At 50.5% G+C, this 23,661-nt stretch overlaps 1 protein-coding gene across 2 annotated transcripts; it reads left to right on the top strand.

Moving 5' to 3' along the window:
* Positions 1-294: 294 nt before the first annotated feature.
* Positions 295-23,453, top strand: Kazald1 (Kazal type serine peptidase inhibitor domain 1). Of its 2 annotated transcripts, XM_074078483.1 has the most exons (7): positions 295-1,663; positions 2,057-2,603; positions 3,722-3,882; positions 3,964-4,111; positions 6,963-7,008; positions 16,751-16,887; positions 23,100-23,453. In XM_074078483.1, the coding sequence occupies exons 2-6, from the start codon at positions 2,075-2,077 to the stop codon at positions 16,860-16,862; spliced, it is 996 nt and encodes a 331-aa protein (XP_073934584.1). In that variant the 5' UTR covers positions 295-1,663; positions 2,057-2,074; the 3' UTR covers positions 16,863-16,887; positions 23,100-23,453. The 2 variants fall into 2 exon arrangements, with proteins under 2 accessions (XP_073934584.1, XP_020026861.2); XM_020171272.2 differs by lacking the exons at positions 6,963-7,008; positions 16,751-16,887; positions 23,100-23,453 and adding an exon at positions 4,294-6,954 and having other exon boundaries at positions 347-1,663.
* The last annotated feature ends 208 nt before the right edge of the window (positions 23,454-23,661 follow it).

Here is a 23,661-nt window from a genome sequence, read left to right as displayed (position 1 = left end):
TAGCTCTGTGGAGCTGGTTATTTTAATATTGGCTCCAAGCTTCGGAGCCAATTCATTTGAGCAACTCATTGAGATCTCCCGGACAATGATCCAGTCCCCAAAGGGGTTTTGTCAGAGCCAGGGACCTCCTTTGGGCTGGCTCTATTCGTCCGCTCTGCAAGACTCCTTCTCCCGCCTTTTAAAGGATTTCCTTCAGTTCTCTCATAGTTCACCTTTGCCCGCAGGCCGACACTCGGTTGTTCTCCAGGCCGAGGACAAGGGATCAGCAAAAATAATCGATGATAGCTGGCCCCGCCCATTCTTTACATGTTTAAAACCCGCGGGCTTTTCCTGTTCTCAAAACCCAGATTTCCCGTTCTGATTCTCGCGACAGTTCCAAGACCTCGCGTGATGCTCACTTCTCGTCTTTCGAGTTTGAGACCAGGGTGCCTTCGGCCAACCTTGTCAGAACCACTCTAGCCAGGCGTGGCGTTTATGCGGTTCGGGAGCCCCTAAGAGAAGGGCTTGGCGGAGTTCAGCTGAGCTCTTCCAGGGCAGGGTGTCGGGCCGCCTCTGAGAGCTTTACTCTCCGGGGACCCAGTGCGCATGCACACTCTGGGACCGTGATCCTAGCCGGGGGCCTCTTGGGCGGAGCCTGACTTAGTACCGCCCGGCTCGGGCTGCAAACCCGGTTTCAGCAGCTACTGACTTGTCTGTGATGAGGCTTCTGAAGCTGCTTTGGGTAGACCCGGGCGGGGCCTGGCGAGCCGAGGTTTGGCGGCTCGGCCTGCAGGGATGGTCTCCTCCCCACCCCCAGCCCGAAGTGCCACGGTGGCGTTGGTGGTAGCCTTGAGACTGAGTGCCTCTGGCCCTGCAAGTATCGCAACCATAACCTGTAATCCGGACCCGGAGCGACGCCCGCTGAGAAGGCGCCCCGCCTGCCTCTCCCTGTGGCCGCTAGTCAGTTCCGACCTCTAATTACCCGGCTCATCCGCTGGGTTGAAGCACCTGCCGGATGTGGGTAGAGAAGAGTCCAGATGTGGAAAGGCAAATGTAAACGCCGAGACCGGTCCGCGCCTCGGTGGAGAAACTGGGTGGACAAGGCTGCAACCGCCCCCGGGGAAGCCGGCCCTGGGCTGCAGGGAGAGGACGTTGGTTGGCCTTGCCCTCAAGAAGCGCCCAGACATCGACGTAAAATGACTTGGCACCACAGCTTCTTTCTCCTCCCCATAATGTAGCTGTTCTAGTCGCCCCCAGGAACAGTAAAAGTCGGATGGTGTCCTGTTTTTTGAACTTCCCAGCCATCCCTCTACCCCCGCTCCTGTCTCCAGGCCTCGCACCCTTCCATTCCCAGCTTTGGTGTCCGATTACGCTACTCTGCGCTCTCATTGTGATTTTGGGCTAGGCTAAAAGGAAATGTCCCGGGAGGGTCCCTGTGGGGCTGCATAAAATTGGTAACCTCAGAACTAGGGGGAAGGAGGGTATACGACGTCGAGGGGCGGGGAGAAGGGGCGGAGGAGTTGCTCTCTGAATCCTATTCCGTGGACTCTCGGAGATCCACCGGCGGGAGCAGAGGCGACCAGCGGGTCCATCCGACTGTTTGTGAGCCTCTGCTCGCTTTCCGTCGCCTACTCTTTGGGATTGGAATCATAGCTGCTCCGAGGGGCCTAGTCCAGGACACTAGGTGAGTCCTTGGGCCGCAGACCACCTGCATGGAGCATTTCCCCCTCCCTTAATCCCCCCTGCCCCTTAACAACTTCTGGAGCCATCCACTTTCATCCATCTCTGGAGTAAAGGAGCACCAGAGTTGGTGGTTTATGGAGGTGGTACTGATGGTATTTGTGTGTATGAGCGCCCGTGAGCTTTATCACCTCGTCCTCTCTTCTCACTCTCCAAGCCCTCCAAAAACAGCCCAATCACTGACACAACTGGATAACCCCTAGGGGATCATGGGGGAGGGGAGTCTACTTGACTCCGAAGTAGCAGGGAAGGGGGCAGTTCTAGGGTCAAGCTTTAGTACAAGAAGCAGTGAGTGGCTTTGTTTCTGACCTCCTGACCTGACTTCCCTCCCTGGCAGGGTGCCACCAACGCGCTGATGCCCCGAGTGCTCACAGGGCTTCCAACTAACCATGCGGCAGCTGCCTTGGCGCTGCCCCTGCTACTGTTACTGCTGGTGGTGCGGACGCCGCCCCCGACCAGCGCAAGGCCGTCCTCAGGCCCCGATTACCTGAGGCGCGGCTGGCTGAGGCTACTAGCCGAGGGCGAGGGCTGCGCTCCCTGCCGGCCAGAAGAGTGCGCCGCGCCGCGGGGCTGCCTAGCGGGTCGGGTGCGCGATGCTTGCGATTGCTGCTGGGAATGCGCCAACCTCGAGGGTCAGCTGTGCGACCTGGACCCCAGCGCTCATTTCTACGGACGCTGCGGAGAGCAGCTTGAGTGCCAGCTGGACGCAGGCGGCGACCTGAACCACGGAGAGGTGCCGGAGCCGCTGTGTGTCTGCCGCTCGCAGCACCCACTTTGCGGTTCTGACGGTCGTACTTACGCCCAGATCTGCCGCCTGCAGGAGGCGGCCCGCGCTCGGCCCGACGCCAATCTTACAGTGGCGCACCCAGGGCCCTGCGAATCGGGTACGCACGAACCGGGGCCCTTACCCCCAGGATTTGGGCTTCCTTCGGGCACTGCTTTCCGACCCTAAACAGCATTGATCTGGCCAGCAAATCGAAAAAGATAAGGCCCAGAAGGCCTTGAGTCCAGTGTCAGACCCTGCTCACGCTCCTTGTCGTCAGAGGTCGCTGCCTAAAGTGCAGGTCCGAGCTTTGTGGGGAGGTTTAGCGTGCTGAGTCGCCTAAAAAACGCCTGCCCGGACTAGCAGGGACCCACCCTCCGAGGGAACAGGCACATAGCCAATAGTTGGCCCAAAATTGAAAAGAACCCCAGACTTCGCCAAGATCACTGGAGCCCAGGCAGTAAGAAGGGGTTCCTGTGAGATGCCATCTGTTAACCCAGCCTCTCCTCTCGGGCATTTAGCGATTAGTGAAAGGGTAACGCTTTTCCCTCCTCTCATCCCTGGGGGCTGGGGGCCGTTCAAGGCTGAAGTTTTCTTTGGCCGCTTTCCTAACCTCCATTTCCTGAACACCCCCGCTCGCAACCCCCGTCCCCGGCACCCCCCTCCCAGTCTGGCTTGGCTGAGGCAGAGTGAAAACAAATGCTACAGCAGGGGACCCCAATAACCTATCTCTTCTTTCCAAGCCTGGTTTCAGGTTCTCCTGTCTTTGTCACAATCCCTCCCTGCCCCCAGGGGCCCTCCTGGAATGGAGGGAGAGCTGCTTTTTAGGCCTTTGGGAACTGGGCCTGATTAGAAAAGGGGAAGGAGGGGGGAGGGAGGTGCTGGTTATAAGCACAGCAGGAAAAGGGCTGGAGGGTGGAATGACCAGAGAGCAGTCTGGGACAAAGTCTTGCTGCCAACCTGAGGTGTGGGTCTGTGTGCTTGTTTGTGTAATTTGCATGGTCCTCTGCGTTTACATGTATGCATATGTCTCTATAGCTGTGTGTACTTTCTAGATGTGTGTGTACTTTCATCTTCATTAGCATGTATCTGTACATGTCGTGTTTTGTTTATGAATGTGTATTGACCTCTGTATATGTTGTGCTCTGCTACAAACATGTCCACAATAACTTTTGTATTGTGTCCTTGTTGGGCTGGATGTACCATCCTGTTCTCAGGCCTCCTGCCTCCACCCCCTAGAGCCCCTGATTGTGTCTCAGCCTCACAACATTTGGAATGTGTCGGGGCAGGATGTGATCTTTGGCTGTGAAGTGTTTGCCTACCCCATGGCCTCCATCGAGTGGAGGAAGGACGGATTGGACATCCAGCTGCCAGGGGATGACCCCCACATCTCTGTGCAGGTAGGGTCAGAGAACATAGGCTTCCTTCCAGCAGCCTTGGGCAAATCAAAATGACCTTACTGACTACACATCTGGCTCCAGTTTAGGGGTGGACCTCAGAGGTTTGAGGTGACCAGCTGGCTGCAGATTCAGGCTGTGCGTCCCAGTGATGAAGGCACCTACCGCTGCCTTGCCCGGAATGCTGTGGGTCAGGTTGAGGCCCCAGCTACCCTGACAGTGCTCACACCAGGTAAGGGGGAGCTCTGAACTCTGGGAGTTGGGAGGATGTGCTGGATTAGGGCTCTTGAATGTGCTTATAGGAAACAGTCCACATGTGTGCACACACAAGCACAGCTTTCCCACAGACTGGGATATATGGGCATCAGCAGCCCCTCTCCCCTGTTCTCTCTCCTTTGCCACCTGTGTTTGCAGACCAGCTGAACTCCACAGGCATCCCCCAGCTACGATCACTGAATCTGGTTCCTGAGGAGGAGGCTGAAAGTGAAGAGAATGAGGATTACTATTAGGTCCAGATCTCTGACTTGTGGGGGTGGGTGAGTGGGTATAGTATCTAATCCTGCTCTTGAGAAGACCTGGAAAAGACCTGGAAAGAGTGAACAAGGTTCCTTCATAGATTGGTTTAGTGCTCCTCAAAGAGTGATCATGGTAGTGGTGGTAGGGGAGAGACAGGTTGGAGGAGGAAGGAAGAGAGGGAGAAATGAGGATGGTGGCCTATGCAAGAGATGCCCTGGCCAGATGGGCTAATCCAGGCAGAAGGTAACAGCTGCCTGCTAATCCCCAAGGTGGCTCTGGCTGGGACACACACAATGAGGCAAATACCAGGATCCTCCTCTTCCCAGGAGCCCTCCCTCCAGCCCTGCTCAGCCAGTCTCTCCTAAGTGCCCTTCTCCACAAACCCTGGTTCCTGCTGTTTTGCTGATCCGTAACCTTTGCCTAGCCTCAGTTTACTGTCCTCAAAACTCATCCTCCAGTTTTCTCTCTTGCCCAAGACCCAGTTGTGCCTACAAACAGCAGTCCTTTTTGCTGTTTGCCATTTGTTGTACAAGAGAACACAATGGAACTGGTTTAGCTCAGTGTAGTAAGAGGGGTGGGGTAGCTCCATATCATACTTCGCAGTAGACAAAGCCTACCTAGTGCAAGACTGGGCACGGTGGGCACCAATAAAGATATAAATAAACCACACACAGACAGTTCTTGCAGATGTGCACATGAACACGGAGCACCCCTGGGAGGCCTCCCACACTAACAGGACTCTGACGTCTAGAAGCTGCAGGTACTGCTCTCTAAGCACATGCCCAACACATGGGACAAAGCTTGGACTCTGACCTACCCTGCCCTCTAAGGAGACAGCCTGGAGCCATCTGGTTGGAGGGAGGGCATCCTGTCTGTTCTCCATTAGGGATGGCATAGAGATTACCTGTCCCGCTATTCATCTTGCTCTGGCAAGATTCATCTTGCTTTCCACACAGAGTGGGGAATCAGGTCTATGTGGGTGGGACCCCAGTATAAACGAATAAACTGGAGTAGGGGAGAAGTTGGGTCACCTGTGTGGGCCACACCCTTCTCCAGCTCCCATAGGAACCTTTCCATTTCCCCACTGAACCCGAAGTCATGGTGAACCTGCCCCAGTTGTGACCTGTTCTGTCTGACTTGGAGTCCCGCATAGAAATGCATTCAGGCTCCCTAAATCTCCTCCCACAGCCCGGGGAGGAGAAATAATTGAAGGAGGGAATGAAAATATAAGTCAGCAGGCCAAGATGCTATGTGTGGATGAGGATGGCCTCCTACGCGACGCGCCTGGGCTCCACCCGGAGCTGGCGCCACTGCGGGAGGGGACTGCTCTAGGCTCAGCGTCTGAGTTTGTTCTCTGGGGCCCAAAGCAGGGAGCTGGGCCTCTTGGGAGGGGCGTGGTCCGGAACCCCATCCCCAGAGTTTGGCCGCCCCCCTCATCTACGCACTATTACTCCATCTGCTTCTGCCTTGCGGCGGGGCTTCCTTGCCAGAAGATGGTTCTCATTGATTTCCCAACCCTGGCTGGAGCCTAGCGGCCCCGGGAGCCGCACACGACAGCGCGAGTGCGCTGGCTACTTAGAGCGAATTCCAAGGCGACCGCGGATGCGGGAGCCGGGGTGTTGGGAGGAGGAGGGGGCCTAGTTCAGCTGTGCGACCCTAGGAAGGTCGGCTCCACGTCGGAAGAAAGGACATGAATCTGAGTGCCTGCATTAGCCGGGAATACGCCCCTAGCTTGTTCTTTGCCTAGCTGGGCTCCAAAGCGCCCTCTGCGGGCCTATGGGTCCGACCCCGCCCACCTTCAGAGCTGAGACTTTTCGCCCAAACCCCCACCCGACCAGAAAGGGTCCCCTCCTGAGGAATCCGAACTCCTCCATCGCCTTTGCAGACGTTGTAGGTTGGGAGCAGCCTCCTTGAAGCCTGTTTCCCCCTCCGCCGCCCTGCTGGCTCAGCCCGGCAGCCTGGAATAGGAAGGACCCCTGCTGCCTACCCACCCTCCCCAACACTTCGCGTCTGCTACTGCAGACGGGGTTTAATAATGTCGCTGGAAAGTGACACGCGATTTATTATTAAAGTAATGCGGGCGCGGGGACGGGAAAGGTTTAATAAACACGCTGAGATGCCGAGGATTATTCACCGCAAATAAATGAGAGCGCGGGCGGCGTTTTAATAAATAATTTCCCGCTGCTCCCGGGGGAGAGAGGGGAGGAGGACGGGGAAGCTGAGCGGCTGCTGGCACGGGCTTGGCCTCCCACGGGTTTCCAAGGCTTCCCCGCTAGGTTGCTCCCACCAGAAGTGTGAGGTTCCCGGAGAGCTGACCGGAGTAGCCCAGGCTAGGAGGCGGGAATGCTCTGTCCTCCGCACTATCCCCGCCCCTGGGATTTTAAGTAGATTGTGTTAGGTACAGCGGATTCACCTTCTTCGGGCTCCGACTGGGAGATGGCGAGTCAGGGCCCAATCCTGGCAGTTAGCCGGGACCAGCCCCCATTCCAAGCCGAGGGGCCGTGGCCTCTGGGCTGGGCCGTTCTTCTCCCAGCTTTTGACTGGGTGTCCGTCTCTCCCCTATCCAGGGCAGAACGCGAGGAGTAAGCCAAAGACGGCTGTGTGTACAGGCGTGTAAGTGACACGTGGGTGCGAACAGTCCTGACCTCAGCACCCTTTGGGGCCTGTCGTGGTGAATGGAGCCGCTGCTTCTGGTTACTCCTTACTGTAAGGGAAGGCTCTAAGTTCCTCAGTCGAGCTGGTCTGAATCTTAGGTTAGGCTAAGATGGAACTTAGCCTAACTTCTGGCTCGCTGGTGAACTTGAGGTAGATTTGAGAACTGGAGTCTCCAGGGGTCCCCCCCCCAACAGAAGCCTGGAGGCTCGAGAGGACAAACCTGACTTTGGAGAGGCCCAATTTGGCAGACTTTGGAAACCCAGGACATGTTCACAGTGCTGGTGGTGGTGAGGCGGGGAGCACTTACGGGTACATCTGCCTATGCAAATTTTGTGTCTTAACCTAAGGGGCCGGGGGTCGGGGTAGGGGGAGGATCTGGGGGAGGGGAAGAAGCGACGTCCCTGTTAACACTGGGGAGTACAGGAAGTGGGGGACGTATGCCATCTAGTGAATATTTATGGTAGTGGCAGCCAGGCTTGAGCCAGGGACTTCAGAAAAATCTGGGGTTGGGGGCATGGCTCAAGTGTTAGAGTGCCTGCCTAGTAGGCACAATGTTACTGAGTTCAAACCCCAGTTCTTCAAAAAAAAAAAAGAAACATCTGTATTAAAAAGGCGGGCTAGGGGCATAGATCAGGTGGAAGACTGCCTACCATGCGTGAGAACCAGGGTTCAATCCCAGTACTAAAAATAAACAATAAATTCTTCAATTTGTATTCGTTTAGTGTATGTGAACATGCAACACACGTGTAGTATACATATAATCTGTATATTACATCTATGAATTGTAGATGAATAATATCTATTATATGCTTATTGTGGTTATATGTGTGCGCATATGCTTGTATGCAGTCTATGTAAGCTGTATGTATAAAATGTATGTAGGTGTGTTTCATTCTGTATGCATGTGGATTATCTATACCCATGTATATGAATGTGGCTGATATGTAGGTATATGTATCTGTGCACATAGCATTATATACAGATGTATTATTATGTATATTACATGTATTTCAAAGCATGTGCTTCATTATGTGTCCTTTTTCTATACAAACATTTTTTACATACCAGCACTGTTATAGGGCTGTGATAGATCATGGGAGAAAAATAGTCCCTGCCTCATGGAGCTTACAGTTTGGTCTAATATGTGTGTGAATTTATAGGATTAGTTACATATATGTGTAACTGTCTGCTTGTGTGTATGTGAGAGGCAGACAGGCTTAAACTCTGGTGGGCCTGGATATTCCCTGCTTTGTTACTCAAAAGCACAGGTTCCATCATGCAGAACTTTCTTCTGAGTGTACATACAGCTGAGGGCAGAGAGAAGGAAGCTGGAGACAGGCTGATTGCCTCCTAGAATATATTTTGGCTGTTTCTAAACAAGGAAAAGCTATGGAAGCCCACTTACAGTGAGAAAAGTTAATGCAAGTCAAATCTCATCTCTGCTCAAGACAACCTTCAAGAAAGGATCATGGGTAGGGAATGGGTTTGAATGGGCTCTAGGAGGCTGGGCATTGGGAATAAGGCAGTGTTGGGGAGCACTTACAGATTGACAAGGATCAGGTCTGGGAGCTAGTGAGCTCTGCGAGTCAGCTGCAGATAATTGGGGGAGTTGAGGAAACTTAGGGAGGGATGGGGTGGTAGGATCAAGAGGAGCCTAAGGAGAGTGATGAGTTCATCAGGAATAGAGTTGGGTGGGGGGAGCAGAGGTAGAGGCTGTGGCTGCAGAGATATCAGTCTTGGGTGGATCCTGGAAACCAGCTCAGACATGTCACCCTCCCTCTGTACTATCCCTTTCCTTCCCCATTCTGGAGCCCCCAACCCTTTCTAGCCCTTTCTCTGTTCAAGCTGAGTCCCAGATATGCTGGGGACAAAAGAGGAGATCTTAGGTTTCAGGGCTTGGCATTTCTTAGCTGACTCACTGATGGGTGAGGTGAGGCAGGCTCACAATATCAGTGTCCCATGAAGCTTTGTCCTAGTCACAAGGGTCAGTGCCTGCCTTCCTGCCATTACAGTTTCAGTCTGGTTCAAGGCAGTGGGCTCATACAAGGGTACGGCATGCACTTGGAAATGATCACAGAACATCTACTCAATGCACACACTCCCAAGGCTGAATTAAGGAAGGTGCTTCCAAATCATGTCTTCCTTCTTCCCATCATTTTTTTAAATTGATTTTTTGTTTTTCCTTCTTTCTTTCTTTCATTTTCTTTCTTCTTCTTCTTTTTTTTTTTTTTGGTAGTATCGGGGGTCAAACTCAGGGCCACGGGTTTGCCAGGCAGGTGCTCTACCATTTGAGCTACATTGCAAGCCCTTCTTCCGTCCTTTTGCTGGAAAACATCTAGAGTTGAGACCTGGAGTCTTCAGGTATCATCCTAACTCTTGATCTGTAGAAATACCTCTGACTTGTCCCCTTCCTTCTCACTCTTCCTTGCTGGACTATTTCACCCTAAAACCAGGGCTTCTGTTCCCTCACTGTCAATCTCCTTCTCCATTAGTTCTCTTCTTTCCCGGATCCATATCTTAGTTGGGCTTTGTACTTACTGGTGTGGAGGGGCCAAAGATGCAGGCAGGGTCCTGGCCTGGATTCTATCTATCTGTCTATCTATCTATCTATCTATCTATCTATCTATCTAATCTATCTGTTTTTTGAGGCAGGATCACAATATGTAGCCCAGGCTAGTCTTGAAATTGGAATCCTGCCTTAGCCTCCCCAGGGCTGACATTAGAGGCATGTGCCACCACTCAGCCTAGATTTATTTTTGACATTTTACCTTCTTCTGGGCTTCTGGAGACAGAGTGAACACTTATAAAAGACCAGTTTTTGTGACAAATGTTACCTCACAATCAAGTCTCATCCTATTCCCTGAGGACCTTGGGAGGCAGGATGGACTTGAAAGGACTGAAATGAGGTCTGGAGTCTCTTGGGAGAAAAGACAGGGTCTCTATGAGAAATGGTGAAGGCCTGAGGGAAGAGATGGAGCCTCCTGGGCAAAGGATGAGGACTCTAAGAACAATAGTTTCCTGCCTCCCACCTCCTCTCCATCCTGGATAACTGAAGTAGGAAGGAGGTCCCATAGTTCTGTGTTTAATTGGCCTCTCAGTGACCCAGGGCCTAACTCCAGTTTCCCTACTAATCCCTGTCCCTCCCACACTGTGTAAACTAGTGTCAGAAGGGGCAATAGTGAGGGTATTTGGGGACAGTAGCCTCTGAAGAGTAAGGGTAGCTCTTTGGGAGCAGAACTGAGGTCAAGGATAAACTGGTGAGGGACATGAGGTTTTCCAGTATGGGTTTGTGTCTCAGTTCTGCTGCTTTTTCAGTTCATACCTTGAGCTGGTTTCTTTCTTTCTTTTTTTTTTTCCCACTCCCTGCTCCTCTCCTCCTAGTTTCTTAACCTTCCTTCTATGTCTGCCTCCACCAGACAGTGTAACACTTACTCCATAAGGACTAGAGAGCCTATGGGGAATATGTTTGGAACATAACAGATGTTCCACCTTCCTGTGATTATTTCTGGGACAGGTGATCTTCATGGGGAGGGACAGGGTGTCCAGGGTAGGGCATCCTCTGAAGTGTGTGTGCTGGAGAACTGGTGACTGCAGCCTTGGTGCCTGTCTGGGAGAGGTCCTAGGAACTGGGACTTAGAAGAGAGAAATGGTTGGGGTAGGGTGGGGATGTACAGGGAGTGGGCTTCCAGAGAGCTTGGCAGTCTTCACCAGTACTCCCAGCCCTCCACAGGGAGCCCCTGTCAGAACTCAGGCTTCTAGCTATGGCTTGCAGGGAGGGGCATCCCCCAAACTCACCTCCATCCATCTCTTTTATCTGGGCTGCTGAAGGGCTAGAGCTCCAATGGGGCCTCTGATGGGGAACAGATACAGACCAGGCGGAAGCTGCAGAAACTGTGCTGAGCTGGAGCTGAGGACCAGGCCAGGGGTCAGTGAAGACAGATAAAGCTCAGAGCAGCTGGGGGCTCAAGGGACTGGTGGGGAGGGGCAGCAGGGGCTGAAGACTGGCTATCCTGGGAGGAGGCAGGGCCGGAAGCTTCTGATGGGGACCAGTGTCCATCAAGGGCTTCAAATGGCCAGACAAGGCCTTTGATGACTCTTCCGGAGGAGGGAAGGGTACATCCCCTTCTCCCAGATGGGGGTGCAGGAAAGCCAGGGTGTCCTCCAAGAATGAGAATTGTCAAGGAGAAGTTGAGCCTTAGAGCAGGGGGAACCCTCAAGGGGCAGGCTTGAGGCAGGGGTTCTGAGGCCCCCTTACCTTTAAGACAGAGTTGGGAAAAAGGTTGGTAAGTGATTCTGTGATTTTAGTTCCTGTTTTAATTAACTTTGAAGGGCTTGGGGCCTCCCTGAACGCCAGGGAGGGGAGCAGAGCAGACGTTTATTTTCCTCTTTTCTCTTTTAAAGACAATTTTATTAAATCACTTTGTTTTCATTCTGGCTTGAACATGGGGCATTTAAATGGAAAAGTAATTATTTCACCTTGTTTGCTATGGAGAGGAGAAGAGGAAAAGGGAGGGCCACCAGTGAAGAGGAAGAAAGAGGCTGCAGTCTCAGGCTGGTACACATAGGTAGCAGAATGCATACAGTGCACATGGCACACACACAGCTGTGCTCACACACCAGCATCATCGACATCCATATGCTGGCTCACACTGGCACACATCGTGTGCCCACCTTCCCAATACAGTACTTGCAAACACTCCTCCATGCTCTCCTGAGGACACACACCTTTACCAACAGCCATACCTACAGGCAGAGGCTCTGTCTCACACAAAAACACAACACAGGTACCCTCAGCCAACTCCTTCCAATCACTGGGTGAGTGTGTATGTACACACACACACACACACACACTTTCAAGCTTACTGAGTTACATCACTTCAAGTACATACAATTACACAGACACACAATTACACAGACTATCATTCTCAAATACACAAGCACACCCTGACAAGGACCTTGGTAACAGACTTGTGTGAGGGGGTGTTGTCCAATGGTGGAGGTCTCCCTCTCATTAGGGTTCCTGGGCCCCCAACTACTCAGGTTACCCAATGAGCCCTGTCTGTGTCCCTGAGAGGTTCTTGTGGTCTTGATTCTGCCGCCTAGGAGTCAGTGACTCTCGGCTTCCGCCACTCTCCACCCCATCAGTAGCGCAAGGCAGGAGGCCTCTGGGGCTCAGAGGTTTCCTGGGGCTCAGTCTGTTCCTTCAGGACCCAGGTTCCAACTCCTGCTTCCCGGACTGTCCCGGCCCGTCCTCCCACTGTACGCCGGCGTTGGAGGGGTTAAACTTCGGTAGCGCCCCCTCCCCACACCCGGCTGTTACATCGAGGGCCGGGTTCGCGGGAGCCATACCTGTACTTTGTCTTCATCTGTCACCCTTTCTGACAGTCAGATACATCTTGTGGGGGGGCGTGGGGGGCGGGGGAGCAATAATTAACCTCTCCTGCCTCAGCCCCCAAATGCCGCTGCCTCTGCCGCGGTTGCGGCGGGGTCTGCGGGCAGGAGCCAGAGGGAGGGAGCGGAGGAGATGGAGGGGGAGAGGGGCGAGAGGAGAAAGCGGGCAGGGCAGCTCGGGAGAGGAGCCGAGCAGTGAGGAAAGGCCCTGACATTTTTATTGCTCTGCCAACCTCTTTTTGCACCTTCCTTTCCCCTCCTCTTCCTGGGGAGTAGCGGGAAGGATGGAGAAAGTGCGCCCAAACTCACCACTTCCTCTCCTGTGGGAGGAGTCGTGACCCCTGCTGAGGCCTTGGGGGAAGATGGGGGGCTGGTGAGGGGTAGTGTTCAGGTGTTAAATCAGCTGCGCACAGGGACCTGGGACCAGAACCTGACTTGGGCTTCTGTAGAGGGGAGGGGATACCATGCCGGTGTTTCATGTTGATGGTGAATGACTCCAGCTGGTGGTAAGAACAAGATTTTCTTCCAATCAGTGAACGGAGAAGTGGCTCCATGGCAAGGAAGTGTGGAACAGATTGGGTGGGGGGAGAAGACACTGAAAAGGTGAAGCAAGTCCTTGGATGGTGGCTGAAATCAGAGCTAGGATAAGAAGACCAATTTGTCTTGGGTTCTTTGGATGAGGCAGGTGGGACTGAGGCAAGGAGAGGAACTCAGATGTAGTACATTCTCAGCCCTCCCAGAGCCAAGGTGTGTTCAGGAGGGAGCTGGTCCTGAAGTCTGCTCTGCAGGAGAGAATGGTAAGGAGAGGTGTCACTGTCACTGCTTGGACTGGGGGACATGTAGAGAGGCAGGGCCCTGCCTGTTCCCTGGGCCACCTGAAGGCCAGGAGATTCTAGCTTTTTCCACCTCTTTGAGAAGTTGTTAGTCAAATAGTCAAATCTGTCATTTTATAGTGTCTGAAAAAGACAACCTCTCCTGTAAGGTCTCTGATAGGCCTGCAGACACAGCTTTGCCTGAGTCAGGATCCCTGGTTTTTAATCCTGGTTTGGCTACTAGCTAGCTGTGTGAAGAAAGGAAGTCACTTAACCTCTCTGGACCTCAGGTTTCTCATTTATCAATTGTAGGTATGTGTGTGAGAGCTGATGCTGATGAGACAAGTTCTATAGACACTGAAGATACTTTTTCTGTGGAGGGGGCAGTACTGGAATTTGAACTCAGGGCCTTATGCTTGTTAGACAGACACTCTACCACTTGAGCCATGGCCCCAGCCCAATACTACTGATGTCCTATATCTTTTGAATCCTAAGACCTTTACTTTAAGGCTGACTGTGTGCCCTATCCTCCCCTCCCCCCCACACAAAGTCTCCTTGCCCCATATGTGCCTCCCTGGACTTTCAATCATCTATAAAATTATGTGTGCCTCCCTGGATTTTCAATCATCTATAAAATTTGCTGTGGTTGAGAAGGAATCCTGGACCAGGGCACCCCAACAGAAAAGATGCATTTCCATTAAAAGAAAAAGAAAGAAACAGCCTTAGCAGAACTGGAAAGTGGAGCAGCAAGACAGGAAGTTAGCACTGAATGGGTTTGCCATGTCGGGAGAAGGAGTGTTGGGAAAGGGAAGAGACCCATTTTCAGAGAAGTGAAGAGAGAAAGTGCCAGAAACCTCAGCTCAACTGCCTATGACTCACTGCTGGGAGCCAGAAGTGAAAGGAGCTGACAGCTCTGTCAGGAAGTCACCTCAATGAGTCCAACACTTGTCTGTCAGGTTTCATCTCCCCAGAGGAGGAGCCCCTGTGAGTCACACTGCTCTTCACCCCTCTTATCCTCACTCATCCACCCAACACACACACAGACACATACACACAGCCTTGCTCAGGAAGATGGAATTCATCTCTGGCTATTATTTTCTGCATCTGGAGAAGTGCTGGGAGTTTTGACAGAATGGGGGGCAGAAAGAAGTCAGGACTATCTGGAGTGAGGCCTTCTGGGCTGGCGCTGGGTCACCCAGCATGAATGTCATGCCTGGGATTGAGCTGGTTTTCTAGGCCATTGTGGCACTGAAGATGCAGGTGGGCTTTTCTCTGGCAGCAAGAATTTGAAGCAGCTATGGTTCACCTCTGGCATATTGGGGCCTGTGGGACAAGGCTGGGCTCTTGTGGAGGGTCAGCCCTCCGGAGGGACAGGGTTGGAGTTAGAGGGGCAGCCCCATTTGTGGAGTGGGTTCCATCTCCCCTAACTTTCCACTTTCTTTGACCAAATTCAGTTCTTTTCCCTGTCCTGTTGTTTTCTCTTAGTCTGCCCTTCCATGGGAATAGATCTCAAGTTTGAGTCCCAATTTCTGCTTCACTCCAACTGACCTTCACCCATCACCTTGATGAAATAATCCCTTAGTCTGTCTTTTAAAAATCTTTATTGTCCTTTACTTTAAAACCATAGTATATGAAATAGGCTTATAAATAATTCAGCGTCAAGAAATTCAAAAGCACGCAGAAAAGCAGAGCCTTTCTTCCTTCCCTCTATTCCTGCTCTCTCTTGACAACTTATTGTTGTATTCCTGTCCTCTTACACACACACACACAAGTTTTAAAACAATCACTATATAGATTTATTAGATCATAATATTATATTGAAATTTTCCCTTTTCAACTTAAAATATCAGAGGTGGGCTAGGGATATAGCTCAGTGTAGAGTGCTTGCCTAAAATATCAGAGGTGTTTTCTGGGTCAAGAATATGGGTGTGCCTCAACATATGTGGATATACAGATATACTTCGCATGGCACCCCAATTGAGACGTGGTCTCAATGTATTGATGGCCTTTTTTATTTATTTTTGGTGGGATTGAGGCTTGAACTCAGGACTTCACACTTGTAAAGCAGGTACTCTACCACTTGAGCTACACCTCCAGTCCATTTTGGTCTGGTTAGTTTGGTGATAGAGTCTCAAGAACTATTTGTCCAGGCTAGCCTCCAATGTGATCTGCCTGATCTCAGTCTCCCAAGTAACTATCTCCAAATAGGCTATTGATGGACAAGTACACATGTTATTTTGTACAAGAATGAGATTTTCTGAGATTCAGATTTTTAGAAGTGGCATTGGTGGATCAGAAGCACTATAGGCGAGGTGCTAGTGGCTCACACCTGTAATCCTAGTGGCTCACACCTGTAATCCTAGTGACTCAGGAGGCAGAAATCAGGAGCATCGCAGTTCGAAGCCAGCCCAGCCCAGGCAAATAGTTAGCGAGACCCAATCTTGAAAACACTCATCACAAAAAAGGGCTGGTGGAATGGATCAAGGAGTAGGCCCTGAGTTCAAGCCCCAGTACTGAAAAAAAAAAAAAAAGATATGTACTACATACCTGAGCCTGAGCCTAACACATGTCCAAGTAAGCACTCATGGATGCTTGAAAGAAGGTGGCCTGCTGGTTATTTGCAGGTGAGTGTCTCTAAGCACTTCAATCTCAGAAAGTCCAATACCAAACTCATGACCACCTCTCCTCCATCCTGCCATCTTGCCTCCTGCCTCTTTGCTTTGATCAACATCATCCCTACAATTGCTATTGCCCAAGCACCATACTTTGGGTCATCTTTGATCAAGGTGTCTGTGTGTCCCGATTTGCCCAGGATTGTTCAGTTTATGTCAATTGTTCTGGTAAAGTTATTCATAGAACTCAAAACTGTTCTGGATTGGGCAATAAATTATATGGCCACACTATCCCTCTTCATCTCTGATTCCTATTCAATTAATTATCAATTCTTTCTCCATTCTTTCCTCAGTTCCTTTCCCATTGCATGACTGAGGAGCCAATCATCAGGCTTGAATGTTAATGACAAGCTCACAATTAGCCTCCCTATTTTGCATCTCTCCTCCTTTATAACAACACTTCTATTCCACCAGGAGTCGTCTTTTCTGGCCGCCACTCTTATCATATGACTCTCTTGCTCCCCATTGCCTACAGAATTGAGTCCATTCACAACACATCATGATGCCATGGCTCTCCAGAACACATGTCACCATCCCTTTAGGTCAGAAGGCTATATCACCTCATCCTGACAAGGGGCAGTGACAGGCACTGAAAAAACTTTTCAAATCACTTGAACTTGCATGAGGTGGCCTGGTATGAAAAAGTCCAATTAATAACTGACAAAAAAAAATGACTCTTTGGGATCTGAAGGAAGGTTAGCGGTGGCTTGGTGTGTCTCCAAATTCAGATTTGAGGAGTGTCTTTAGAGAGAATTCTCCCTGGGCAACGCTCCCAGTCATGCCTTTTCATCCTGCTTACCCAATTTCTCCACCCTCTTATTCCAGAGCTGGAGTCTTCAAGGACAACCTTTCATGCTGGGAAGTTTCTGAATGGATCTCTTCTAGCTGCTTTCTGCCCCTTGGACTCCATGCCAACTCTAAGCATTATCAAATGTGATCAAAGATCCAGGAAAACCCAGTCTGTGAGTAGTAGGGAGGGTGGTAACATAGAGCCATGTAGTGTCATAAGAATTGAGCATCAAGTCACTACCAACCACAACCTGTGGGGGGTGGGGTACTCTAGGGAATGTTCAAGGAGAGACCAGTCAGGACTTCTTCCTATTTCCCTACCCCACTATATTACCTGTGGCCACCTGAGTCTTTAGGACAAACCTTTGGAATTCTTTACCAAACCCAAGGGTACCTGCAGCCTCTCCACTCTTTTCCTGGCATCTCCTCCCATCACTCAGAGGTTGCCAAATGGATGGTGAACTTGGATGGGCCCTGGTGGCCGAACTCCAAATACAGGGGGAGGTATCTTGGCCCCCTGCCAGCATTCCATCCATGGTAATTTGGCAGCAAAGCGCCAGCTGCATATATCTGCACATCTGTTTATGCCTCTGGCTTGTTATTTATTCTCTGCCTTTCATGGGTAGCAGAGCCAGAACACACCTCAACTCTTCCCAAGTTAGATTAACTGGGAAAGAAGGCTAGGACACTCAGTCACTACAATTGCAGAGGCTCATTGAAGGGTATGCCTTTTCCAGCAGCTGCTGCCACTTTTCATAGAGACGCAAAGGGGAGGAGAAGAGGGGAGGAGAGGAAGAGGGATAGAGTGGGAAGAGAGGGGATGGTGGGGAGAGAGCTGTGGAGTTAGAGCCATAGTCTTGCTAGGAGTAACCAGGTGGGCCAATTCCAAGCCCCACTGGAGAGGGGGAGAGTTATCCAGCTCTGTGAAAACTATCACCCTGACCTTCTTCCTGCTCAACACCTGATTTCAGAGTGTGTTCTTGTATGGTGTGGGGAATAAGGCTTTTAACAAGCTGGATAGAACAGGCTTCTTGAGGAGCTTAACTAACTTTTCTTGAGGGATTCCTGGGGTGAGGCACTGGGTGGTAAAGAATCAGAAGCCAGGCTCTGTCCCTGGGATTAGGGACAGTAAGTGATAAGAGGAGAAGGAGGAGGAAGAGAAGGACTGACAATGGGAAAGGGAGGAGAAGGAAAATGAGTGCTAGAGGATGAGAGGATGGGGAAATATGTTTGGCAGGGAAAGAAGAGGGCTAAGTAGAGATCTGGAAGTTTGGAGATCATTGAAATGGCAGGGGATGCTGTCCTTGGTCCTGACCAACAAAGAGCCCCAAAATAGCTTAGAATGCCTACCCTGGATGGACCCCAAACTCCTTGCAATTTTCTTTGAAGGAAAATGATAGGATGATTTTTGGAAGAAGAGCCAAGGGCTGGCGCTACATCTGGCAGGAACTGAATCCACAGGTCTCTTGATCTTACACCATCTCCCATTCCTATCTTTCTTCAAAGCCACTCCCTGTCCAATAAAAGCTCCTCTGGGAGCAAATGGGTGTGGGCTCAGAAATAATCTGGACAGGGATCCTGAGGAAGGGTTCAGGTACCTGAGACCCAGAGGACCTGAGTCTATCCTCATGAGATAATTTGACTGAAAAGTGGGCAGGGCCTGAGAGAGTGCTGGCCCAGTCAGACTAAAAGCAACCAGACCCTGCCACTACCCCACCACCACCAAAAAACAGTCTGAACGTTTCACTTCCACTCGCCCTCCTGCTCCTTTGCAGAACTGAAGTAGCGATATCATTTTCCCTCTTAAAAAAAATTAAATGTAATGAGCTATTCTCAGGCAGGTCTTGGCAGATGGGGGTTTAATCAGCTAGAGTCTAAACACACAGGCATTCCAGCCTAATTCAATTCCCATCCATTCATTAGGGGAAATATTCATCACCCAGAGATTACAGCAGGGCCAAAACTTTGAATGGATTCTAAAGAGCTGTCAATGGAATGGCAGCTGCACTGGCTTGCTAGGAGGCCATACTGTGCAGGGGAACCTGGAAGCTTCTACCAGGTGATTTATTTTGAGAATCTGTTTTCACACCTCAGGGTCAGGCACTGAGGGGAAAGATAAAAGAAATATCAACAGTTTTCGAGAGCCCCTTCTTAGAAGGAGATACATGGTCCCTGCTTTTAGGGAGCCTCCAATCTAATAGGGGGGGTGGAATAATTCTCTGAACTGCTCTCTGAACTTTCTGAAGAATACTGACTTACGAGTCATCAGACATCTTTGTCCTAGAATCTCTAGCAAGAAGTAAGGAGTTGGCTCCTCTTGAAGGGAGCATGACTCCTCCCAGTCCCTATAGGAAATCAGAAACAGAATCTGGAAATAGAAGTTAGGTTCAGACTCCAAGCCATGGGACGCCATCATCTCCCTTCTGCCACAGGGCGCTGGTGAAGGTGAAGGGGAGGTAAACAACCAGTAAAGCCTTTCTCCAAGGTCAGATTTTTCCAAATAGGTGAGACCCTCACTAATATCAGATGACTGTCACCTTCTGGTATTGAGACTCATGGACATTTCCTATTTTCCTGAGTCTAACTCTTGCCCATATCCCCATCTGTTTTTTTTGGTTTTGTTTTTTTCAGTGCTGAGGATCAAACCCAGGACCTTAAACAGGCCAGGGGTCTACCACTGAGCTACATCCCAAGACCCATATTCCCATTTGAAGTTTGGAAAGTTGTTTTGGTGATCACTCTGGCTTTCCTGATGCCACCCTCTGTGATCAATTTTTCTCTTGTCCTCCCTGGCAGTGGTAGTATGTGTCTGAACCAAGAGCATGACATTAATAGGGCTAGACTTTGGTCTCAAATCCCATAGCACTTCCTGCTACCCTTGTTCCTGGATTTCAATCCTAGACATGTTTCTAAGAGCTTATGAACCTGGTTAGCTGCAAACCTGTCTCTTCTGCCTGGGTCATCTGATAGTACAGAAGTATGGGGAATATGGACCATGTGGCTGCCTTCATCTTGGGGTCAGGAAGAGCTTCCTGGGGGCAGCTTATTGAAGCTGAGACCCTAAGAACAAATAGAAAGTGCCAGAGTGTGTGTGTTCACAGCAGGGGTAGATCCTCTCCTCCACAGATCCCTTCTGTCTTCTTCCCCGTATTTGTAGGACCCGTTTTTGACTCAGAACCCTTTATTCCAGTCTCCACAAGTCCTTTTCTCTCCCCACACCATGCCCCACATACAGCCTCCCCAGGGAACCCTGGGCTCTGAGACTACACCAAGACAATGTAGTCGTTGATTTAGTTAGAAGCCTTTAGACCTGGATAATAGGGTCTGGATATTCTTCAAAGGGAGCAACCAGTGCCTAAAGGAGGCACACGGGCTCTGCTACTCTCAGGCCCATATCCTTAGGAAGAAATCACATCAGCAAGAGCCCAGGACAGAAGGTCAGGGGGCTGAAGGAGGTAACAAGATACAAAGAAGAATTGAAAATTTTACCAAACCACAGTGATACTTGAGAATCATTGTGTGGTAAGGGAGAGCCACAATTACCTCACCACATGGGCACTGGTACAACCTTCCTTGAACTTGGAACCTGGATCCAGGTCCTACCCCTGAATGAGTAATATAATTGGAGGTCTAGCTTCAAACCTTGTTTTCCCACTTACTAGCTATTGACCCTTTAGTCAGCCACTCTTTGGTATCTGTTTCTAGTTTCTTCCTCTCTAAAAAGGAGTATGTCAGTTAGGCAGAAAACTCAGGACAGAGATAAATTATAGAGATTGGCTAATGTGAGCATAGGGTTTTTGGCATCCTGGGTGGTGATGCTGTATAGCTCCTTCCTTAGGAGGTGGGCCTCAGAGGAGCAGAACCTATGCATATATATAAAATACTAAACAAACAAAATTCACTTCGTATTGTAAGGGCTGGGGATATATCTCAGTGGTAAAGCACCTGTCTAGCCCTGGGTTTGGTTCCCATCACCACACCAAAAAAATCTATTAAAATACCGAGGAAATTCAAAATCTATTAAAATATCAAGGAATTGGCTTATTCAATTGCAGGAGTTGGCCAAACAGGTCTGAACTCTGTAGGGCAGAGAGTGAGAAAGAAATGTTCAGGAACGAGCCAGAAAACCATGGGCACTGACCAACCTATTGTCCACAGGCAACCAGGCTTGGAAAACCTAGCAAGGGGAGAGCCAGCAAAGATCCAGATGCTATCTGGAGTCTCCTTCATAAGGAAAAGCACAGACCCTTTTAAAGGCTCACCTGATTAGCTCAGGTCCATGGAAGATAATCTCCCTAAAGTCAACTGATTAGGGACTTTGATAACATCTTCAAAATCCTTTACAGCAGGATTTAGATTAGTGCGTGTTGAATAACCAGGAGAAGGTGTGTGTAAGTTACACAATGCGTCTGCCCTCCTTTCAGTTTATCTCATTGCTTAGCCTGCCCAGTTGATACCAAAAGCAAAACAAAACAGGTCGGGTGGGTAGATTATCATGACATTTAACAGATTCTCTTTGGGAAACTTCCTGACACATCCAAAGCATTTAATGTAGGCCAGTTGAACCTACCTGACAGGAATTCTACACCACCTCTTCCCTTAGCAAAGAGAGGCTAGGGAGGACCTGTCCCTAGTTTTCCTTGATCAGAAGTAAGGGTGTCTCTATGAGGCTTCTGGAATTTGTGGGCATGGTGCAGGATGGAAGGACATTAAGATTAACCAGTGCCCTGGGGAATCCCCTGCTCTGGCTTTTGGGGACACCAGAGCCAGAACTATAGCAGCAGGTGATGGGAATGGCCTCAGTGACCAGTGGGGCTTCAGCAGGTAATTACCCAGCAGAAGCTGGGAACTGACAGGGTAATTATTAGCTTCTAATTGCAGGGCAAACCCAGGCCGGGATCCTCCTCTCCAAAGCAGAGGGCATTACTATTTGCATAGCAATTAATTACTTTGGGAGCAACGGAATTTAATTACCCACTAGTCCACAGGAGCCAATAATTAAATTATTCTCAAAAACAGGGTATTTATTTCCCAGTTAGGCTAAGCAGGTAGTTCCCACCTTGGGGAGTGTGCCTGGGTGGTGACCCCTGGCGTGATGGTAGGGTCTTGACCGGAGTAGGCATAGAGCAGCAACCTTAGTGCCCAGTAGGGAGTATCCACTTTGTGATGCAGATGGACACCCAAACACACATAGGTATGGTCATGACCCATGGGCTGGCACTCTACGTGTTAACACAGCCCATGTGGGGCACATGGATCCACAGAGAATCACACATGGTGAGGAAAAGGGGACATTTTGGCTCAGTCATTTTGTCACAGTTATTTTACCTGTGTGGAAATGCAAGACTGTCTTTTTAGTACTATGTACCTTGGTCAACAGGCTGTTGATTCATCCTGGAATCTCTTTTCATCCTTGTTGCCTCTCCAGGATGGAGTTTGGACTGGGAGGGGTTAGAGAGGAGCTGAGGAGTATCTGTTTGAACATCACTTGTTAAGACTTTTTTTTTTTTTTTTGTACTGGGGCCTGAACTCAGGGCCTACACCCGCCCTTTTTTGTGAAGGTTTTTTTTCAAGATAGGATCTCATGGAATTATTTGCCTGGGCTGGCTTTGAACCGTGATCCTCCTGATCTCTGCCTCTTAAGTATCTAGGATTACAGGCATGGAACCACTGGGGCCCGGCTGAACATTGCTTATTAATTTTTAAAAAATCTGAACTAAGTTTAATGTCACTGCATCAAAATAGTCATGCTAAAATGTCACATGCTCCCGGCAGACATGAGCTCATAGAAGGGACTGAGGTCTGGGGCCATCTGAAGGCTTCTCAATAGAAAGAGGCCCCTTGGAGTACCACTGAGTTGGATCCAGCCCTTGCTTCTCCCTCTTGGTAGAAACAAGGTCGTAGAGGGTACAGAGATGAGAAGGAGCTGAGGGGATGGGGAAGTCACCAAGATGTGCTTAGGTGGGCTTACCCAATGACTGGGATCTCCTGTCCCCCAGTCCTGAGAAGGCCTAAGGGCTAGAAAGCATCTGTTCACCATCCCCCATGGCTCACCCCTCACCCACTAGATCCTGTCTCCACGTCACTACTTCCCATTGGCTTCCTGGGGGCCAGCAGTCAGAAGGTAGCTGAGGCAAGGCAGTTTTCACCTCCATTTTGTTTAGGGAGTGTAGAGTGCTGGGGACTGTAGTGCTGGGTGGCAGCCTGTTGTATTGCCCAACTTCTGGGCTAATGGACCTAGTGTCACAACACCTAGTGTCCTTCTGAGAAAGGATGGAAGAATGGGGCTCACTTCCCTTGCTCTTCTCTACCTTCATTCTGGAGAGGGTTGCAGGTGGATCAAGTGGGTCTTGCTTATTCTGCTTCATCATATTCCTCTCTCCAGATTCACAGGTGACTATCAAGCTTCAGATGGGTGCAAGTCCAGTGCTGGGCGACCTCACTACCCTGCTGCTGCTTTTGGATGGGTGACTTCCCAACGGATATCAGCTCCCAGCATTGACTCTTTGGCATTCCTCCCCAAGGCTTTGAGCTGAGCCTCTGCTCTCACCCCAGGTGGGATCCTGTGGATGCTTCTAATGAAGTTCTCTCTGACTCTGTTCGGGGCACCCACCACCCGAGGAAAGGAGCGTCGGCCGGCCCTCAGCCCAGACTGCTGACAGCAGCAATCCATCTCCATCACAGTAATGGCGTCCCCATTAATCGGCCATAAACTAATAAAGCAAGCACTTTCCACCCCTCACACACCCCCCCCAGCTTCATTAAGTCTTTAGTACATTAATATGTCTTACTTAGTGTCAGCTAAGCCTCTTTCTCCATTTAGGGTGGAGCTCACCAGGGTGGGTGCCTCCTCCAGTGGGTGGGGGGACATGACCCCTCCCCTGGCCTGGGCAGAGGGGCTGCTGACTCAGGGACACCCAGTGCCCTCTCCCCTTTCCCTCCTCCTA

The sequence above is a fragment of the Castor canadensis genome, chromosome 7, assembly GCF_047511655.1.
Source record: "Castor canadensis chromosome 7, mCasCan1.hap1v2, whole genome shotgun sequence".
NCBI lineage: Eukaryota > Metazoa > Chordata > Mammalia > Rodentia > Castoridae > Castor > Castor canadensis.
This window is presented reverse-complemented; position numbering and strand designations above follow the sequence as displayed.

Bases quoted from the DNA above. Each gene is read 5' to 3' on its own strand.
- Kazald1 (XM_074078483.1), top strand. From the start codon at position 2,075: ATGCCCCGAGTGCTCACAGGGCTTCCAACTAACCATGCGGCAGCTGCC. The intron at 2,604-3,721 runs GTACGCACGAAC...TCCACCCCCTAG, and splicing joins CCCAGGGCCCTGCGAATCGG to AGCCCCTGATTGTGTCTCAG. The intron at 3,883-3,963 runs GTAGGGTCAGAG...ATCTGGCTCCAG, and splicing joins ACCCCCACATCTCTGTGCAG to TTTAGGGGTGGACCTCAGAG.